At 40.8% G+C, this 23,208-nt stretch overlaps 1 protein-coding gene across 1 annotated transcript; it reads right to left on the bottom strand.

The window, feature by feature from the left end:
* Positions 1-202: 202 nt before the first annotated feature.
* LOC128414991 (alpha-1,3-mannosyl-glycoprotein 4-beta-N-acetylglucosaminyltransferase C-like) lies at positions 203-5,146 on the bottom strand. Its single transcript, XM_053390943.1, has 4 exons — positions 4,960-5,146; positions 4,107-4,339; positions 2,893-3,031; positions 203-1,532 (listed from the first exon to the last, which is right to left on the bottom strand). Exons 2-4 carry the CDS (start codon positions 4,269-4,271, stop codon positions 400-402), a joined length of 1,437 nt encoding a protein of 478 aa, XP_053246918.1. The 5' UTR covers positions 4,272-4,339; positions 4,960-5,146; the 3' UTR covers positions 203-399.
* Positions 5,147-23,208: the final 18,062 nt, after the last annotated feature.

Consider the following 23,208-nt stretch of genomic DNA (forward strand, 5'->3'; position numbering starts at 1 on the left):
AGTGAGGGGCTGTCCAGCCAGGAAAGGTTTAACCAGGCCACCTACCCAGGAGTGGCGGCAACTTACGCACGAGCAACCCCATAACCATTAGAATTTGGTCCAGTTTCTTGTCTTTGGATAATTTCTATGATGTGCGTACATCATAGACAAGGAATTTCACAAAGAAGCCACGTATGTAAAAAAGCACTCACAGACATAAGTGCTTGGTGGGGAAATGTTAATTTATTATGTAAGGTGTTGTTTTTTGCTTTCTATTCAACCATTTTGTTTTGTTTTATTTTAAAGAGAAACAAAGGGGCCATCCATTACAGAAGGTGAAATGTTGATTTATATAATTGTCGTTAGCAAGATTCATTATACCTTTCTGCAGTGGTGAGCACGAAATAATAGAATGTGAAATTAACTCTTCTTCACCCAAATACTAATTCTCCTTATCCTCAGCCAGTGCTTTTGTGGAGCTGTAGATTTTATTCGAAGGCATTCAATGTCACCTTTATTAGTCTGATCTTCCATTTCAAAAAATCCAGACTTAAAATCCCCAATTCGTATGAAGGATAGGCATGTTTGACGTTCATTTAAGTGGACTTTGAGCCTGCCCTTTTCTACAAAACCATTATGAAGAATGTCTGTGCTATGTTCGGCTGACCCTGTGTAAATCTGAATCTTCTGGGGAATAATTGGGTTGTCAAAAACAATGGTGAAGTAGCTTTTTGCTGTCACATTCATACCCCAAAAGACACCCTTTCCAGGGGGACACACATTGGCCGGTTTGTAATTTCCATATATTTGCATGTTTGTGAAACAGGAAGCAGTAAGGGCATCGCCCAAACTTCCAATGTCTTCATAAAACTCTGAATCCGTGTGTTGTACTTCCAGCTCGTGAAATGAAGAAATTCTCCCTACGTGCTGGAAGAGAGAAGGCCAATAGAAAATAGTTTCTCCTTGCATTTTGGTTTTATGAAAATATGTCATGAGCCAGTCTGCGGGAATAACATCATAAAACATCAAGAGAAACCGAGCTAGTTTGGTGAGATCAGAGCTATGATAGAGCTTCCCTATGTAGCCTAGCCTTGAAAATGCTATTGTGGTCCAGGATTCCTCCAGCGTCCTTACATAGCTTTGTATAATGGACACAAAACCAGTGGCACAGGCAGTGTCATCCTCTAGCATCAAATAATACTGAGAGAGATTGGCACAAAAGTTAACTAAATAAGCATAATCTACATTCTGTTTAGATTTATATTTGATGTTTTTGCCCCAGAGATCTACTTTCAGATTGTGCACAGGAGGGTAACTTTCTAGAGAGCTTTGTATGACAAGCAGCCTTCCTGCTTTCACATGCGCACTAAACTGAGCCTTCATCTCCTTCGCGTTTTCCTCGTTCAGTTTAGAATCGTTATTGGCTAGGTATATAACTACGGTGATCAGATTTAATTCTTCTTGGCGGCAGTGACTGAAAATGGAATCAATTGTCTTCAGCAAAAGGTGTTCCTTCTTTTTGTGGAAAGAAGAGATGCCAATGGTCAAGAATCCTAGAACAAGTAAAGACTATAAGAATATTGAGCATTTATACAGCATTTTGTATGTTCAAAGCACCGGGTGCGTTATTTGAATATCACCACAATCTGGTGGCTTTATTATTATTCATGTCAGCTCCCCATCTGCAATATGGGCAGGCCTTTTCCCCCAGCTAGAACTCACTGGAACTCAGTTCCTGCACCTCTTAGGTGGGCACCATTGCCATTCTAAGAGAACAAGGGCGGCATTCACTGTGAGTTCCAGCACCTCTTTTTCTAGGAAAATAGCACTGAATAGGGGGGTGAGAGTATAAGCTCGATCTACAGCAGCATGGGTCAAACTCTGCTTGTGCAACACTCCTTTCCTGGCTGTCTTCTTTCCCACTGCCCCTCCCCAAAAAGCTGATCCTGAGGGTGTAGTTGGGGCTGCTGCAAATGAGCAGCAGTGTCCTTGGAGTTCATGGCAGAGACTCCTTCAAGACTCAGCCTTCTGGCAACTGTGCAAGACCAGCCCTCCTGTCCATAAGATGCATGCCAAGATCCTGCGTTTCATCCTCTCCTGACCAATTAACACATGCCTTTCTCATGGTTACCTCTTTCCAAAGCAAACAGGTGGTTTCTGGGGTGCAAACTCAGCGTGGCAGATCATGGGCATGATTGGTTTATTTCTGCTGACTTTACTAGAACATACTTCAGTAACCACAAGCTATGTCTTAAAGGCCTGCTGACCATTTAGATCCCTGACCACTGGCTGGGGTTGAAGGGAGTTGAAGTCTAACAACATCTGGAGAACCGCTGGTTAGCCACCCCTGATATACAGTGTGTTCAGGGCTAACAGCTGTTCTAAAATGCATTTGTTAAAAATTGACATAGAAAATGATCTTGAGGAAAATCATAATGAGGCAAATCATGTATTTAGATGGCTTACCAGGCAGGGATGCAGGTGGCACTGTAGTCTAAACCACAGAGCCATGGGCTTGCTGATCAGAAGGTCAGTGGTTCGACTCCCCACAACAGGGTGAGCTCCCATTGCTTGGTCCCTGCTCCTGCCAACCTAGCAGTTCGAAAGCACGTCAAAGTGCAAGTAGATAAATAGGTACCGCTCCGGTGGGAACGTAAACGGTGTTTCCATGTGCTGCTCTGGTTCTCCAGAAGCAGCTTTGTCATGCTGGCCACATGACCCGGAAGCTGTATGCCGGCTCCCTTGGCCAGTAAAGCGAGATGAGCGCCGCAACCCCAGAGTCATCCACAACTGGACCTAATGGTCAGGGGTCCCTTTACCTTTTTACCAGGCGGATGATGGGAGAGTTATTTATTTTTTCATTATTTCCCTCCACAAACCATTAAGGTTTCAATTCCCCTCATAGTTACTTACTCTTTATTGAAGGAGGTGATCCCAAGAGATATTTATACTGAATAGGTAAGAGACCTGTAGCACTTTCCATTACACTGAAATCTGGATTCTTCTTCAATATAATATTTTCTGAGTTGATTGTCTCCATTCTATCTGTATCCTTAAATATAACAACAGTAGACTGTTTTTGATATCAGTAGTGAGGCTTCCTTTCTCATAACTCCATCACTGTGTGAATCCTATGTTATATTATTATGCAGAATTCTATACCCTACAAGATGGCATATCCCGTTCATCAGAAATTCTGCAACTAAGCTCAATATGCAGCATTCCTTCATCTGCTTTACCCCGTCTTGCATTTTAGATTTTAAACCCCCGAAGGCAGGGTTATGTTCTCTTGCAAATTGCAAAGTTCCATGCACTCTGGTAGCACTATAATAAAATATAGAAATGAATGGTATAGTTCTGAACAATGTGCTGAATCCATAGATGCCCATGCAGAAGAACTAGTAATGCATCCCGTAATTTGATGTACACACACATTGCAGACACAGCTATTAGCTTTCCACAGGGCTTAGCTTATTGTCCAAGGACTTGGGAAGGAATAGACTGTCAGGTAACCAGTATGTGCGGCATGCAAGGACTTTGATAATCAATAATATCACATTGAACCTGGCATATCAGCTGAGGACAAGCACTCAGGAAAAGGGGAGGAGTCCACAGAGTTCCATAACCAGGTGTCACCGTGGGAAAGACTTTCTTACCCATCTCCACATAATGCACCACTTCCGTTGATGGAGCACTGAATATACTTTCAAGAAATTTCCATTCTCAGTCAAGAATATACAGTGGTACCCAGGTTAAGAACTTAATTCGTTCTGGAGGTCCGTTCTTAACCTGAAACTGTTCTTAACCTGAGGTACCACTTTAGCTAATGGGGCCCCCTGCTGCTGCCGTGCTGCCGCCATGCGATTTCTGTTCTCATCCTGAAGCAAAGTTCTTAACCCGAGTTACTATTTCTGGGTTAGCGGAGTCTGTAACCTGAAGCGCCTGTAACCTGAAGCGTCTGTAACCCGAGGTACCACTGTACAGGGAAAGGTGCTTCCATAAGTATCCAGCTGAAGCTGTTTGGGGCTTTTTCCTCACCTCCTCTGGAGATGCAACATCGCATAAATGTTGTGTGAAGTGCAAATAACCTCATGGGGAAACCCTACCAACAACTCTTTGTTACCTACCTTTAATTCAGATTCTTTCCATTTGGGACATTTGCATGTCTCCTTGCTTTGTTTCCAAATAATAGCAGACAATACAATGGAGAGTCCTAAGAAAAAGCATAACCTAGAAAAGTTCCCCCAGTAGCAGGCTAGTGACTTCTTCAGGCTCCTGTGCACCATTGCCATTTCCCACCAAGGGCCTGTTTAAATGGAAATGGCCAGTCTTAATACTCTTGCTACGGCAAGAAAAGGTTCTGAAATGAAAATGAAAATTATGTTGTTTTAATATATGCACTTTTTTTAAAAAAATAGGTGTTCGCGCTGAGCAAATCTTTTAGAAGCAAAATGATACAAAATTCCTTGTTGTTAAATCTGGGTATACAGTGATATTATGATCACAAAAATGCTAATCATTTAGAAACATTGCAAAATCAGCTTCTCCCTTGGGTGTGGAGCGCAAGTCTACTCAGGATTTTAGGCCAAATTTAGACCTTATTTAAGAACATTGCATTGGGGTTCCTGCAGATTGCTGGAAAGAATATCCACACTGGTTACAGAGGAGCAAAAAGAACTCCTGTCAACAGGTTTGCATAGAGATGTTGCTGAGTTCCTTAATCCCTTGCCTTGGAATATGAACCTCGGTGACTCACCCTGCTTACTTTAAATATAAGATGAGCATTAAAACCCTCTGAGCTCTTTTCTGGCTTGAGTTTTATGAAGATCAGAGAAGAACTGAAGCAGTCTCTACTAGCCAGCTATCCCCACGCATGCTGGTATCCAGTGCCTCTTCCCTCCACCCTGACTACAATTCCCCTTAATGTTTTTTATACAGTAAAGTATGTTTGTCCTTTTAAGGAAACACAACAGGGCTTACCAAGTGACTCAGCTCACTAAGTACTTGTGCAGCAACGATTGTGCAGGAACAGAGAGGGTGTAAAACAATTGTTCTCCTCCTTATGAAGCTTTGGGTCAGTGGCATCCTTCATGGTCTGGTCTGGTGGGGCCCAACTGCAATTCCTTCTCTCTCTTCCCAGAAGCCTCCAACTGCTACAGAACCTGTCAGCCAATCAATAGAACTAGAACCTTCTCCTACGATCCTCTCCCACCACTGCCGTTGGATGGGCCGGTGTACCTCAACACCACGTGATAAGGTAGCTCATATGAATTTATCTATGACCTGTATGAGATACCTGTTGTCCAAATATTTTCCCCATTCCAGTTGTTTTTTAAACAGGAATGTTATTTCCCTCACACACTTCTAGAACTCCTATTTCTGCAGTATTGTGCAAAACACAGGGCCTTCTTTTGAGCTATTGGCCTCCCCCCATACAGGGGTGAATAACTGCAGGTCCAGGGAACAAATGCCAGCCCTTCAGAGTCTTCCCAGGCCACAGCCCTCACTGACTCCAGCAGAGCTCTGTCTCTGAGCACTGGCAAAGACTCTTCCTTACCTGGATGGAGGTGTGAGGGAGGGAGGGAGAGAGAGAGAGAGAGAGAGAGAGAGAGAGAGAGAGAGAGAGAGAGAACCAATTGCTGTATGATGAAAAGAGTTTCATCTGTTCCTCTGCCCAATTTTGCCTCTAGTCCCACCTACCACTGGCAGGCAGCCCAGGAAGGCTCCTCAGGAACAAATGTGTCTCTTGGTCTGAAAAAGGTTCCTCATTCCTATCATAATATGCACATAATAGTGAAGGCTGAAAGCTTACCTTCCAACGCTCTGCAGCCCAAACATGGGACACCATCTTCTGGGTCCGAAATCCCATGTGAATCATGTGACCCATGTGAGATCAAGGACCCGGAAAAATGCTTTTTGGGGCACAGTGCCCAAAAGCATGCATTTTGGGGTGCCATGTGAGATCGCAGACCCAGGAAAAAAATTGTTTTTCCTGAGTGAAATCTTGGCCCCAAATCACATGAGAGCAATATGCCCTAAATGGCCACCATGCTCTCACAGAAAAAAGAGATGTCCTGGTTTTTCCAGGGCAGTTGACAGATATGTGAAAGTGCTTGCATTCATCTGTTGGTGGGATTCAACTAAGTGGTTGCAGGCATGGAACAAGGTCTGTTCACAGATAAGCAAATGGACAGTGTCTTGGGCATGAAAGCCACTCACCCACAGGGCCCCCAGCTTATCACAATTGGCTGTTGCTACCTTGTATGTGTACAATACAGTCACTTCAGCCCTGATCGTGCATTTCATGTACACCTGCAGACACACGTACACTTGTAATCCTCGATATGTGAAGAGGAATCAGCACTTAAGCCTTACCAGTTGTATGTTGCCAGGTAAGGGACCTCTAAAAAGGAGGACCACAAACCTACCCTTTTCACTCACAGCGCTCTTCTCACAGCAAGTCTCCATCCCTGTAGCATGTAGACTGTGGACATAAGACTTGTTCCTGGAAACATTTTAAACATTTTTTTAAAAAAGTTAATCTGTGTATGTCCATCAGCGCCAAAGGTCATTTGTGCTAACAAGTCTCCAGTGAGGCCTTTCCACTTCACCCAAATGCCAAGTCAGTAAATCAAGCCTAATAAGGATGTTTTGTGCTGCCCCTTCTGGTATCCGAAAAATAAGAGTGAGAGTGTGTGTGTGTAAGAGGACATCTCCAATTCCTCAGGTTCCAACTAAAGAGCTTGTAAGCAGTTGCCAGCCGATGACAGCTAATAAGCCAAACTCAGATGCTGAATGCACAGGTCTAGCCCAACACCCCTGCTGAGTCGACAATCTGGAATTTGGCTTCACTGCCTGTGGCTTTCAAGGATTTCGACAGATGCAGCACATTGATTTCATGTTTAAAAGGGACCCCTGCTGCGGCTTCCGCAGCTTGCTCTATTGCCTTGGGAGTTAGGCGGCAACATAACACACAATAGGAGTGATGCCACTCAGCAATTCTGTGCTTATAAACAACATTCAGTGTTTGGGAACCTGGGATTCCAGTCAAAAGGGCATCAAGATTTTTTGGCACTTTCATTCCTCCCATCTGCAACAGGAAGCCATTTCCCTCTCCTGTATGAAACCACAAAATTCTTTATAATCGCACTTATTTCTCTCCCTGGCCCCCTTCCCTATTCCAGGAGTGTCTTCCTTATCAACTTGGTTGAATTAAAATATTTAGCCTTCCGTTAGAGGGCTGTGTTGCACTTCATGCTTCAAAATCAACAAATTGTAAGGTGAACTTCATAGGCAGCAGCTTTTTCAGATGAAAGAAAAGAGAGGCCTGTGGGCCTTAAGAGATTACCAGATTTTTGTACACCCTAACTTTTTGAGGGATTACAGTTCACCTCGTCAGATGGAAGCACTGTTAAAGGCCTGGCAGGGTGAGTCTGGGGCTGAATCCTATTCCACCATTATAATGACAAATGAGGGTGAGGGAATAGATTCTGTGGATTACAGTTAGACAATGGTCCAATGATCTGACCTGAAACCTGTGTCAGCTTGAAGACGGCCCTTGCCGCTTTTGTGGTAAAAAGGCTAGGAAACGGCTTGTTTTGAATGCTTGACGAGACTGGCATGTTGACAGGTGCTGTGCCTTTTTCTTCCATACACTGTGCTTGGGTGATTTTTCTGGAAAGATTTTGCAGTTTGAGCTGCATCTTTTGGGAAAGGCGTTTGTGGTGCTGGGTCAAAGAGAGTATCTCGCATGTGATTTCGTCTAAAAGCAGTGTGATGTGCTTGTAGTTTCTACTGAAAAGGAATTTTTGTGGTCAGTGTTAGGCAATGGAATTTAAGAAGGGTGTTCTCCCAACATGCTCAATACGAATCTGTCATCAGAGAAGTCTAAGTGGAGGGGAGCCATGAATGGAATGCTGGGTAGAATGAGGGTGGATTCAGATGTGGGGGAAATCACTTTAGTTTTCCTGATAATAATGCTCATTCTTCTGTCCTGTTTCCTAATGTTCCTTTCACACTGCAGTACCTGTTGCATTATGGTTCTCTGGCCTTTTGACTGATATACTGGCATGTTGCACTAAATTTCATTCACATCACTGACCATGGCGTGGCACAACAACAAATGTCACTGGACAAGGTCACCAGCCCCCCACCCTTTCAGCACATGCATGTTTCTGTCCCTCCACGATTCCCCTATGAAAACAACAGGAAATGAACTGCATGCCGTCCTTCGATTCCTGCAATTTTCTGAGTTGATGGAGTTGCAAAAGGATTTCCCCCCCCCTGGAAGCAATTAATATGGAAATGAGAACTGTCTCTGCTCTCTACAAGAAAGCCAAGGCTTTTGCAAGTTACTTCTTGGAATCTTGCAGATACAGTTTGGCTGGTATGAAACATTGCTTCCTTACAGCAACATTCTCTTTACGGATGCTTCCAAGATAAAGGCCTCACTCGGCAAATGAGTCCTTGGTGTGTGTGTGTATACACACATACTAAGGACTCATTTGTAGTGTAAGGCATGCATGCATACATACATATAGATATATATACACACATATATATATAGGTATAGGTATAGCTAGATTAAGTAGATAAAAATACATATGGATTAGTTTTTTTTAAAAAAACTATGCATAATGAGCACCAGTCCCATAATTAACACCCATGTGGATGCACCCTGACTTTGCCTTAAAAATGTGTTCTGGAGGAATAGGTCCAACTGTTCTCTTGGGTTCATGTTTCTTGTTTCAGGCAGACCGACCTGCATGAGACATTCAGAGATTCGCATCATTTGAAAGACCTGTGTTGCTTGAAGTGTGTGGCTATCATAGCCAAACATGTTTGATAATTCTAAAACTTAGTTGAATTATTTTTATTATTATTATTGGCCACACAAAATAGTGAGCAACTTTCTCCAGAACTCTTCACCAGCTCAGAGTCTGGTGGGAGGCAGAGCAGGGGGGTGGGGGGGAGAGAGAAAGTGGTGTGGTATTCATGCTGTCAAGTCTGCATTAGCTTCTAGAATAAGATGGGGTATCAGAAGAGACAGTAGCCCTGAAGATAAAATCCCTCATTTTTGAAAATACAAAACCCTGTAGTCTTCTATATTTCTCTCTAGCTGTAATCTTCCACTTGGAGTACTCAAAGTCTTTCTTACTAACTTTTGATATTATGGTAGGCCTAATAAAGGTGTTGCCCTACTATGTTTGTCTTTTTTAATGGGCCTGCATAAATACTTTTCTTTTTCTGGATGATTTATGATGTTACTGATCAATATTAACCACTAGGTGGCTCCATTTACACGGCAACTCGTTTATTCTTTCGACAAATGCAGAAAACCCACCTGCTGCTGGTCAGATGTGCTTTCCAGCAGATGTGATACTGGTTTATGCATATGGGGGCAATTATCATGCTGTGAATCACAACGAGGCATTATTGTCTCGGAGCCACAACCTCGTTGTATAGAGAAAACATATAGGCCGTACATAATTCAGCCTTGTAAATAGCCCAGAAAAGTTACTAGCCTGCCATTTCCTTTTACTAGCCAGCTCAGAGACTTGTAGGCGGTGTTCCCATGCTGGCCACAGCATGATGACACAGGATACCAAACTCTCAGCAGCCTAGTTCTGGGTTTTTTTAAAGCTTACTACCAAAGAAGTTGGCAAAGGAAGGAGGTGCTCAGGGATGGGTTTCCATTCCTCCCTAGTGAGTACAGAAATGAAGTTGACTGGTGGAGGAATGGAGAGGTCCAGCCTTCCATTGCCAATTCAGTCAGCTGCCTGCCTGAAATTTTGTGCATTCACCTGGTCACCTACGGTGTGAGCAAGCTACTTCTCCCCACTTTCCTTACAAGGAATATGCCAAGGTGGGGAGAGGGTGAGCTCTTTTGTGACTTACGTGCCCAGCATCTATTCAGAGAGAATGATTTCACCTGGACTCGCTAATCAAAGTGCTATGGGGGAAGGATGTTGAAGTAATGTATTGTCTTGTTGTTGCCTGTTCAGTGCTCTTTGATAGTTTGGGCAGCCTCCAAAGTGCTTTGGGCCAAGTCATGCACTTTTCCAAAACTGGATTCCAAACTTGATCTTGGTCATGCATACAGGCCCTTACTATGGAGGCACTATCTAGTTGCCACAACTCACAACCACAGATAATATTTATTCCTCATAAATTGCACTGACTTTAAAAACATGTCCAAGGCTCTTTCACCCCTTATGTCTAGCTTGACATCAGTGCTTTCCCTTATACTGAAGGTGCTGTTGTGATGGAGACTGCTGCTGCTACAGTGCAGAGAATGAGACCATTTACCCTTTCTTGATGATGGAAGGCAAGGTCCTGACCCTATTGTTCTGTGACAGCAAATGCCAAGGTGGCTGATAGCTCAGTTGGTAGAGTGTGAGACTCTTAATTTCAGGGTCATGGGTTTGAGCCCTACGTTGGCCAAAAGATTCCTGCATTGCAGGGGATTGGACTAGATGACTCTTGTGGTCCCTTCCAACTCTACAATTCTGTGATTCTGTAATTTGTGATTCCTCAGATGTTGGACTGCAACATCAGTCCCAGTCAGCATAGCCACCAGTCAGAGATGATGTGAGCTGTAATCCAGCAATAACTGGAAGGCCACTGGTTATTTCTCCAGCTGGAGCCCTTAACTGTAAAGCTGTGAGGTAAGCCAGTGTTGTTATTCTCCTATTGCCATTGGCCGAGATGGAGTGACTCGCCTGATGCAAGATTCAAACCAGGAACTTCCTGGTGGTTGCAGCCCTGTCTTTTACCAGTACAGTGGTACCTCGGGTTACAGACGCTTCAGGTTACAGATGCTTCAGGTTACAGACTCTGCTAACCCAGATATGGTACCTCGGGTTAAGAAGTTTGCTTCAGGATGAGAACAGAAATCGTGCAGCGGCAGCGGAAGGCCCCATTAGCTAAAGTGCTACCTCAGATTAAGAACAGTTTCAGGTTAAGAATGGACCTCCAGAACGAATTAAATTCTTAACCTGAGGTACCACTGTACACCTGACCAGTTCTCTGTGGCAGAAGGAGCAACAGAACATATGACTAAAACCAGAATTGACTAAATATGGATTACTAGAGGAATGGCACCAAAGATAAAGAAAGTGGAAATCTGCCCAAAAACTTGCTCCGACCATAACGCTGTAAGGATGGAGATGAAGCAAACAACAACCGGTTCCTTCAGATGGAGGATGAATGACACCTTATTTAGAGATGAAGAAGTATATAAAAAGGCCCAAAAAACTTTGAGAGACTATTTTGAAATAAATATGAGTACCAATGTTGAAAAAAGAGTAATCTGGGACGCAAGTAAAGCTGTGATGAGAGGGTTTTTGATACAACAGAATGCAATAAAGAAGAGAGGTCAAAATGAGAAAAAAGACAAAATTTTGGAGAAAATAAAAGAAGGAGAGAAAAAATTGAGAGTAAAGCCAAAGTCGCAGGAGATCCTGAGAGAAATAAAACTATATCAAGTACAATATATGGAACTGATGAATCAGGAAATAGAATGGAAAATTAAACAAATGAGACAAAAGACATTTGAATCAGTGAATAAATGTGGGAAATTATTGGCTTGGCAATTGAAAAAAAGACAAAAACAAAATACCATCACAAATTTAGAAGTGGAAGGAAAGAATATATATATAATCCAATTGAGATTAGAAATTGTTTCCAGAGGTACTTTAAACAATTATATTCACAAGGGCCACAGAAAGAAATGGACATAGACCGATTTTTGAAGACAAATGGATTACAAAAAATATCCCAAGAAAGTAAATTAATGTTGAATTGTAAAATATCTGATCAGGAAGTAGAAGGTGCCATCCAAAATATGCAACTAGGCAAGTCTCCAGGACCGGATGGGCTGACTTCCAGATATTATAGATCTTTGAAGGACTGGTTATTACAACCCTTGAAGGAAGTCTGCAATGAAATTTTGGAAGGGAAAAGGGCACCAGAGTCGTGGAAAGAGGCTTATATTACACTTATACCGAAAACAGAGACTGAAAAGACTCAACTTAAGAACTACCGTCCCATATCCTTACTAAATGTGGATTACAAAATTTTTGCTGACATTTTAGCTAAGAGACTGAAAAAAGTATTGTTGGAAGAGATTCATAAGGACCAAGCGGGCTTTCTCCCGGGAAGACACTTATCTGACAATTTGAGGAACATAATTGACATTTTGGAGAAGTTAGAAGTGAATATAAACACTAAAGCAGTTCTGATATTTGTGGATGCAGAGAAAGCTTTTGACAATATCTCTTGGAGTTTTATGAAAAAGAACCTACAGGGTATGGGGGTAGGCCAAGGTTTTGAAAATGGTATAGGTGCAATAAACTCTGAACAAAAGGCCAAATTAATTGTAAATAATGTGGTTACGGAAGAACTTAAGATAGAAAAAGGGACACGACAGGGGTGCCCAATTTCCCCATTGCTTTTTATATCGGTCCTGGAGGTCTTGCTGAATATGATTAGAAGGGACCGGTTGGTTAAAGGTATACAGGTCGGAGCCAAACAGTACAAATTGAGAGCATTTGCAGATGACTTAGTTTTGACGTTACAGGAGCCAGAATCTAGTACTAAAAGGGTTTTGGAACTAATTCAAGAGTTTGGTCAAGTGGCAGGATTTAAACTGAACAAGTTAAAAACCAAGGTCTTAGAGAAAAATTTAACATCGTTTGAAAGAGAGAGGTTTCAGAATGAAACAGGTTTGACTGTGGTTAAGAAAGTGAAATACCTGGGGATAAATATGACAGCTAAAAATGGGAATTTATTTAAAGATAATTATGAGAAATGTTGGACGGAAGTGAAAAAAGATTTAGAAATCTGGTCAAATTTGAAGCTTTCCTTGTTGGGTCGAATTGCAGTTATAAAGATGAATGTATTGCCCAGAATGTTGTTTTTGTTTCAAACATTGCAAATTGTGGACAAGATGGACTGTTTCAAGAAGTGGCAGAAAGATATTTCTAGATTTGTCTGGCAGGGCAAGAAGCCCAGAATAAAATTTAAGATATTAACTGATGCAAAGGAAAGGGGTGGATTTGCCCTGCCAGACTTTAAACTTTACTATGAATCAGCAGCATTATGCTGGTTGAAAGACTGGCTGCTTCTTGAGAACACAGACATTTTGGATTTAGAAGGTTTTAACAACGTTTTTGGGTGGCATGCATATTTGTGGTACGACAAGGTTAAAGCACATAAAGCATTTAAAAACCATATTGTCAGGAAAGCATTGTTCAATGTTTGGATAAGATACAAGGATTTATTGGAAAAGAAAACCCCAAGGTGGTTGTCACCAATGGAAGCAAAAGCTCAGAAAAAGCTCAATATGGAGGCCAAATGGCCGAAATATTGGGAAATTTTGGAACAAGAGGGAGATAGACTGAAACTGCAGAGTTTTGAGAAATTGAAAAACAAAGTGCGAGATTGGCTTCATTATTATCAGATAATGGAGGCATATAATTTGGACAAGAAAATTGGCTTCCAGGTGGAAAAATCAAAATTAGAAACAGAACTGTTAGAACCCAAAACTAAGATTTTGTCAAAGATGTATAACTTGCTGTTGAAATGGAATACTCAGGATGAGACGGTGAAATCTGCTATGATTAAATGGGCACAAGATGTTGGACATAACATTATGTTTGCTGACTGGGAACAGTTGTGGACCACAGGTATGAAATTTACGGCACGTAATGCCTTAAGAGAGAATATTATGAAAATGATATACAGGTGGTACATGACCCCAGTCAAGCTTGCAAAAATTTATCACTTGCCCGATAATAAATGTTGGAAATGTAAAGAGAATGAAGGTATATTCTTTCACCTTTGGTGGACGTGCCCAAGGATTAAGGTTTTCTGGGAAATGATTTATAATGAAATGAAAAAGGTATTTAAATATACCTTCCTGAAGAAACCAGAGGCCTTTCTCCTGGGCATGGTCGGCCAATTGGTGCTAAAGAAGGATAGAACTTTCTTTATGTATGCTACAACAGCAGCAAGGATACTTATAGCAAAGTACTGGAAGACACAGGAACTACCCACTCTGGAAGAATGGCAGATGAAGATGATGGACTATATGGGATTGGCAGAAATGACTGGCAGAATCCGTGACCAGGGAGAAGAGTCGGCGGAAGAAGATTGGAGGAAGTTTAAAGACTATTTACAGAAATATTGTAAAATTAATGAATGTTAGAATGATGTCGGATAGAAATTAAGTGGTTTCCAGCTGTATGATTTAAGAGAACCCGGGGGGGAAAGGGTTTAGAAATAGGTTAAAATTTATTGATAAGGATTTGCTGAACTAATAATTGGAATTGGAATACAAAAAAGGGAGGTATGAGGAGGTCGGGGAAATATGTTAATGAAAATAAGCATTGGAAATTATGTCTGTTTTTAATTACTTTTTATTCTTGTATTTTTGTTATTTCTTTTTTCTTTTTGATTCTTTTTTTGTATTAATATTGAAAACTTTAATAAATATCTTTTTTTTAAAAAGTCAATCATTAAACATTAACAACAGAGGCAAAAAGTAAACAACGTTGTTCTTCTGTATCATCTCAGCCCATTCCAAATTGTATGTTTGATAAAGGCTGGCATTTTCCATCTAGATTCCTTGGTGTGTGTGTGTGTGTGTGTGTGTGTGTGTGTGTGTTTTGTCACAATTAAAGTAATAATTATAAAAAATCCAGGCAGTTTTTTAAAAAACATCCATTACAATATAACCTGTAACAATAGGCACTTTTGTCAGCATTCCCAAGGGAGGAGGAAGCCTAGAGGAACAAATTATCTCGTCATGCTTACAGATGGCCTCTGCAGAATAGAGTAATATAGTTGGCAGGTGCACTTAAGGATTTTTATGACCTCAGCTTTCTTCAGTAACTGAATATAACTTTGCTTGCTTTTGTTCACACATAAAAGTTTCTGCAGTTTCAATAAATGTAACTAATGTTGTGTCCTATAGTACTGTATAGAATTGATTCTGAGTTAGCTGTTAAAATCAATTAAAGTAGTTATTTAAACGGAAACAAACATTCGGCTAAAAGTTTGTCTGAATTAAAGTAAAAACCTGATTTACAAGTAAACAATTTTTAGTGTTGACAACAAATAGCACTGGTGGCAGAATTAATTCAGAACTCAGGAAATCAACCACTGAAATAGTCCATCTGCAGATTTAAAAACAGAAATATCACAGCATTTAAAACATGGTAGGTTTTTAAGAATAACCAGCTTAGTAACAGTTACCCTCAGACACTGATTTAGCACAAAGTTATTGGCACCAAATTCACATTGGCTCAACAGGACTTGTGAATTGGGAACATGTGCGCTGGATCATGACCTTACGATATAAAAATAACGATCTTCTCAGCACTGAAATCTTTCCCACAGAGGAACACGTTGCTCAACTTTAGATTTTAAAACCCCCCCACATATTAACAAAGAACCATTAGTGAGTGGATCACCTTGGTGGGAATAATTTACTAAATTAATGCGTTGATTGAATATTTTAGACAACAAGACAAAAAAGGTCTCCCAGCGAAACAAAACATCAAAACCAGCAGCAGCTCAGACACGTTTGAGCAGAAAATTAAAACAGCTCACAGTTTTCAAAAAGAAACTAAGTTTCCATGTTTTTGCAAATCAGTTTTCTGTTAGATATGCAGCAGTAAGCAGCACTTCCATAGCCAATGGATAGATTGCACTACAGAGCATGAAACAAGCGAGAGAGATTTTCTGCAATCAAAACCAGACAACCGATCAGAGACTTTAATCTTATTCATTTTGCTCACCCATGAAACAGGGGAGGGAGGGAAATGTACTGGATCATCATGAAACACTCTATCAAAACAAAAGCTTCCACATCTGTGACAGGAAAGTTACCAGCTGCCATATGTCGCTCCGATATGCATATGCTAACACAGGCCTGGCCAATGGAGTTCCTACAAACTCTTCCATGACCCTGTTGTCCCACTTAATGAATGCCCCATTGTCAGCAGTGCTAATGCTATGCAATCTGTTTTGCCATATTGCAGCACGTAGCCCTGCTCTGCTCGGCGCAGCACATTTTGCCACATAAGGGTAACTTGCCGGATGCCTTGCAATCTGTTGCTCTTGAAGAGGGGAAGCTCTGCTGTCACAATTGACGCAGCCTGTTGGGCCACAAAGGAGGCAACCTCATTGTTCTCCATGTTAGGTATTCTGCTTTGTGGTTCTTCCCCGAGAGCAGCTGTCTCAGAATCTCTGTTTTAAACAGACGACATGCCAGTGACTCCGACTGTTGTATCAAAACAAGCCGGTTCCTTTTATGCGATCGCCACCCAGCTTTTTCAAACCGCATTTCAGCTACATTCAATTCAATATTACAGCCATGCCACAGATTCTGACACAGTTTTATTGGTCTCAGATGGCTGTATGTAGTTACTGTGCTGTGACTTTTACAGTCAACAAGCTGTTCGGTGGCAGTAGAATTTGGGTGTCTGTTGCCATAAACAAATCTACAGGGGGTGATTCAGGAATAAAGTACTCTTTATCCCAGAGTGGCAATTTGTTAGGGAAATAAGTGCCTGGTGTAAGATGAACAACTTCAGGGTTTGAAGCAGGGCTCCACTCTTTCATTCCTTTTCCTGATTGATCACTAGTCAACTAATGAATCAACAAAGTGATTAATCAGTGTGGACCACTGATTTTAATTACTAGGTCTGATTGCTAAGGGCAGACATTTATTTTGGTGAATTTGCTCTGATACTTGTGATAAGGAATGAAAAAGAAAATAGTAAGCATGTAGTGGTAACTTTTGATAAATTTATCAAGTTTTCACACATGTCCTTCAGCATCTCAAAGACATCTATATTGACACCTATAAAATGATCATAGATAATTCAACACATTAGACTGCAAAGAAAACAAAGTTAAAACATCTTAAAAGATGAAGGCTTTACAACCACTGTAATAACAGAATCTGTATTCTAATGGTACATCTGTAACAGTGGGGAAGGATTGCCAATTAATGTGCCTATCTTGCGTATCAAGACAGGGCTGAAAAGCTATGATTACTCAATTAAGATTATTTACGTTCCTGGAAGTCTTACCAAATCATCTCAGTTTAAACTCGGATTTGTTTCACAGAAGCAACGAGTTAGTGTGAGACTGCAGGGAGCTAATCCTAATCTGTGTTTGCAGTTTGGGGTAGCTGACTTCGCAAGCAGTGACACAATGGGATTTTGAAGGTGGCAGAGAAAGCCATGGGGAGAAAGCAAAGGCATTCAGGAGAACACCCATCTTATCCCTGTGCTTCTTGGGATGGGCTTTATAATTATGAGGAAAATCGGCAATCCTGGGATATCTGTGATAAACAGTGACCATAATCAATATTTTACATCCTATGGAAAGATACATCTGGTATCATTCTTGTTTTATATTTGCATGTAGAGTAGGGCTGTGCAAGCCACACACACACACCGATTTGGCAATTTGGATCAGGCCCCAACTCAGTTTAGATCAATTTAGATTCTCAAATCTGAATCAAAATTTCAAAATCTAAATCTTTGTTCCTCTCATTTATTTACTTCCACTGGGAAACCAAACTAGCTCAAACCTCCCCCACCACACCCCATATAAGTGCATGAAATTTTGAGAGATGGTAGTTCCTCAAGAGGGGGTTAACCTTGCCAGATTTCAGACAGGTAGATCCAGCAGTTGAACCAAAGGATAGACAGAAGACAAGCTGAACAAATGAATGAGGATGAGTCTGAAAAAGGACTGGGAAGCAAACAGGTATAGAAGAAAGGTTAGGTAAGGTACTGAGGGATAAACAAAATGGAAGCTGAAGAGATGCCCCCACATTCCACCAAACTCTAACATTCAGAGGGAGATGCTAGTTTTGACATGTCGTGTCCCTCCCCTCAAGCAGCTGCCCTAAGTTTCACTTTTTTTCTATATTAAAAGAAGAAATTAACACTACTGTGAGCTATAGAATGAACTGTGCTTTGCCATAAAAACCACTGCAGATTTTTTCTTTCTTGCTAAGACAAGTACAGGCTGCATAAAATGCATTTTTAAGTACACTACTGACCTGGAAAAGTAAAAGGCTCTGTGTTCTACAGTCAGACTTCAGCCTACCACTTCCAAATGTGCTTTTAAACAGGACCACTGTGGCCTTACCCCTGCCATTCAGAAGAGTGTTTCAACAATGTCTGGGATTTTTTCAATGTAGATGAGCTGCTCAGTTGACTTATGCTCACTAATGAATTCTGCGACCTCACTCTAGTGTTTGCTGTAGAATTTCTGACAGCAGTGTATGTGTGTGTGTGTGTGTGTGTGCGTGCGTGTGTGTGTGTGCGTGTGTGTTAAAATCAGACTGTTAACTCTCAATCTCTTTCAAGACTTTGGTATTTCACTAAACATGTATTTTGGAATGCAGGTCTGCTAAGTGGATTTGTTAGCCCCAAGGCAAATTTTAGGTTGCCTGCCTTTCTGGTTTTAATGCACGGTTGGGCACAGTAGTACAACATGGTTAGGCAAGCCAGGAGCCATCTTTTTGTCCCATTGCCCTCTTCCCCTTAGCAGCTTTGTTGACATCAAGGTGCACCAAGGCTACAGAGAGAACTAAAAGAAAACACTTCACCCACACACGAACAGTGCACAAGTCGGCTGCCAATTATTTATCAAAACATGTTGGTTCAAACAAATCTTTAAAGCACTGCTGAGATCCAGTTACTTAGTGAAAATCTAAAAAGCAGAAACAAAACACGGCAACTTTAATTCAGTTTCTAATGTGCGTAGCTATTTAAGGAAAATGTCCACATTTCTGAAATATTTGAATGATCTCCAATGTCCTGAAACAGCACTGTTCCCTGTGGAATTTAAATCATTCAACTGTAGCAGCTTTACCATGACTGCCAGAGAAGCACTGTGAAGAGAAACACTGATCATGGAAGATCTGCAGAGCTATACAGTCAACTCTGTGGTGATCTGGGAACAAAAGGCGGGAAAGACTTCCACCTCAGGAAAGTGTGTTGGTGAATAAGTTATGTAGAACAAATATCCCTCAGCAGGAGTGTATACTGAGAGAATCAGGAAGGCAACATGAACAGCATAAAGTACGGAATGGAGAGAGAATTTCACAGGAAAGATGGGAAGGCAGAAATATCTATATAAATGTTGACTGATCTGTGTTGCACACACAACACATGTCATTCAAATTAATTTCTCTCTCACCATAACCGCTATATAGATGTACTTGGGAGTAAACCCAGTTGGATTAAATGGTGCCTATTCCCAGGTAAGTGGTTATAGTATATAATTCTACTGATTTTTGAAAAAAAAAATGCATATCCCTCATACCTTGTTCTGAAGGAATTTTAACATCACAGCTCAGTAGTCTGCATATTAAACAGTTGCTTGAGGATGACAGAACAGTTCAAAAGTTCTTGATCATTCTGATGAAAGCAGCAGACTCCCTCTCTCCAGCTTCACCTCTGACCTTCCGTCTGCCTCCATGAATATTTCCCACATCTTCAAGCCTGCCTGCCGTACATCATTGCCATGACATTTCACCGTGTAAATGAAATAGTTACTAATGTGCTCAACCTATCTAGTATGGCTGGTGCAAGTTGCTTTTCCATTCATTGCCTGGGCTGCTATTTATACAGCCTCTATGAGTGTTGTGGAAACATATTAAAGATATATATATATATATATATATATATATATATATATATATATATATCTTTAATATGTTTCCACAACACTCATAGAGGCTGTATAAATAGCATATAGAATATAAATACAATATATATATATATATTCCCCCTCATCTCTCAATGCATCTATCAGTTCCATTATTCTATCAAAATAGCACTACTTGATTCCATGGCTTTAAAGAGAGTTGAGATAATGCCATGTAATGAGGGAACAGGTATTCCCCCCCCCTTATGATCTTACTTCAAATGATGCAATACTCTTACTAAATGAATCTCACATTACTTCATTTTTTAGTCCCCTCCCCTTCCTCGGTAGCTGACTTGTGGTTTAGTGTAAAAGACTTATAGCATGAGAGGATCCTATGCATACTTTCTCAGAAGTAAGTTTCACCGTGTTTGATGAGTCTTGCTCCTAGGGAGAGATACAAAGTGATGGAGCCAAAACATCACCTCAGCATGATTTAAGTGGAGTCAATTCAATCATAGAGTCGTAGAATCGTAGAGTTGGGACCATCCAGTCCAACTCCCTGCAATGCAGGAATCTCAGCTAAAGCATCCATGACAGATTGCCATCCAACCTCTGCTTTAAAAACCCCAAGGAAGAAGAACCCACCACCTTCCGGAGGAGACCGTTCCATTGTCGAACTATAATAACAAAAGGACTTGTGATATCTTAAAAGCTAACAAATTTATTGTGGCATCAACTTTTGTGGACTACACAAAATATAACCCCCATCGTTCTGCCCGGACTCTGAGGTCCAGTGCCGAGGGCCTTCTGGTGGTTCCCTCGCTGCGAGAAGTGAGGTTACAGGGAACCAGGTAGAGGGCTTTCTCGGTAGTGGCACCCGCCCTGTGGAACGCCCTCCCACCAGATGTCAAAGAGAAAAACAACTACCAGACTTTTAGAAGACATCTGAAGGCAGCCCTGTTTAGGGAAGCTTTTAATGTTTAATAGACTATTGTATTTTTATATTCCGTTGAAAGTCGCCCAGAGTGGCTGGGGAAACCCAGCCAGATGGTCGGGGTATAAATTATTATTATTATTATTATTATTATTATTATTATTATTATTTATATAACCGAATGCCACAAGACTCTTTGTTCCTTTTGCTGCAATAAGCAGGCAACCCCTTCAGAAAACCTGTCATAATGACATCCCAGCATTCTCTCTCAAAGGAGATACGCTAAAAATTGCACACCTGGGCAATGTAATTTGTAAGATGTAGAGTATTAATGGAAGCATTGTTGGTCTCCATTGGACATCTTCTTTCAAGGAGGGGCAACTCTTTTAAGAGTTTCAGCATCTCAAGAGTAATTTGATTTTCCACCCCAACTACTAAAGCCCCTGCGGTTGTAGGACTGCCTGGAAATGTGGTGGCACCAGTGTCATGGAACATGGTATAATATAGAACTTCAGTCTTGTCAAGTGACACCGTCCTTTCCTTCAGTTCCCAGGCAATGTTTCCACAACTGACGGTTTCTAGTCAAATTAAAACAGATGCAACAATGACTTTATTTTCTTTATTTTCAATCGATACTGTATGAATACAAAGTTTCTAGAAAGCTACAAAAAAATCTACCACTTTATCAAGAAGGCATCAAAATGTGTCACTTTGCAAAGACATGGAACACCTGCAGTAACCGACACAAAAATAGCATTTTTAGAGTGATGAAATAATTGCACTTAACTGTCATGGATATTAAAGTTATCACACATATGTACCGCGAAAGCTAGAATACATATTTTTTACAAAGCACTTTTATAAAAAAATTCTCTGCACACAAACCCTATAATTTTCATATTACTATCATACTAAAGATAAATTCACTTTAAAGCCAACACTTAAACATTTTTTAAAAAAACAAAGAAGGTACCAGTACCTACACACAGACAACAACAAATACAAGAATACTGTACTGCCAAAAGGTTTGATTGAAACTCATTTTGAAAACTTCAAAATATGTTAAGACAAGATTTGAAAAGTTTCATATATATTTTTATTTTTTAAAAAAGAGCTTTCCCTCCATGTCTAAGCAGGAGGTACTTTGTCATCCAAAGGCAGATTCTACACCCCCCCCACCCAAAAAAAAAAATAACCAGCAGCAGTACAATATTAAAGTAACCACTGACCATATATGAATATGCTTAAGTCACAAACCCAGTTTATACACATTACACAAATAAACAAAGTGAGAATTCCATTAAGTCATTTACAAATGTGAACAAATGCATGTGGCAAATTAAAAAAAATCCAAAAGAAAACTGTTTTACATAAAACGTACTGATATTAAAGAATTAAAGGCTATTCAGGCTTTAAAAACTGTTATAAAATTCTTTTGTCTTTTTTCAGGCACATATCGTTGTTTTTTTATCCGCAGTCATGAGCCTGAAGCAGAGGCCCATTTGAAATAAAGAGAACAGAAACAAAATGCTGAACAAAAAATAGAACTTGTGTGAAAGGAGGTAACTGGGGCATATCCTCTCTGTGAACTGAGTGCACTTAAAGAGTTAACTGACAAAATGTATTTAGTTTGTTTTATATATATATATATATATATATATATATATATATAAAGTATCTCATTGCCAGACCAACTTCCTAAGCTAGAGATCAAGACTTCCAAACTTCTTTTATCTTTCAAATTATCCTGTCTTTCTTTTCAGGGTGCTGGCCAGAAGGAAGAAAAGGAACAGATTTAGAGAGAAAGAAATCAACCTGAGTAAGGACTGAAATGAGGACCACTTTACATGTTACTTGCTGCCCATGGTGGCTGCACTCAAACCCTTCTCCATACCGGTGATCAACGGGGCAGGGAGTGATATTTAAATCCTAAAATTGCAGAGTTGGAAAGAGCCTGAAGGGTCATCCAGTCTAACTTCCCACAATGCAGGAGTCACAGCTAAAAAATTCCCTGGCAGGTGGCTACCCAAGCTCCGTTGAAGAGCCCCCAATGAATGTTTGACCATGCACTGTAGAGGCCCACAGTAGACAGGGCTCGGGGAGAGTGTCAAGGGTGTGCTGCCCTGGTGTGCATTTAGAACGGCAGACATGGCAGATGCAAGGGAGTGTTAGTCTCTGTTGCATGGACTGCCAAGCAAACAGAAGAGCTTCTCAACAGCAGCCAAAGGCAGTGAATGTATATTGGTCCCTAAAGAACCATATGTTGCATGACCTGTGTTGATGATGTGGGCCAGCGTTAGTGCATTGCTCTGTAACTGACTTCTACTAAATTCTCAAAGACATCCCAAGTCATGGTTTGTGCTTATTATGATTTAGGGTACGGCAGGCAAACCATGGTTCTGAGCTACTTGTCTGCTTTCATTTCCCACCTCTGCACATTCAGCTTCATAAGTTCACGCCCATTGCCAGAATGCGACAGCTTCCGGAAGCTGAGCAATGCCCAACCTATGGTGGTCTGTTAATTCAGACATCCGAACCATAGGTAGTGGAGAATATGAATCACAAACCTCCTCGGAACCAGAGTTTCAGATAATGCTTTACTATTAGATTGA

Source organism: Podarcis raffonei, chromosome 1 (genome assembly GCF_027172205.1).
Source record: "Podarcis raffonei isolate rPodRaf1 chromosome 1, rPodRaf1.pri, whole genome shotgun sequence".
Taxonomy (NCBI): domain Eukaryota; kingdom Metazoa; phylum Chordata; class Lepidosauria; order Squamata; family Lacertidae; genus Podarcis; species Podarcis raffonei.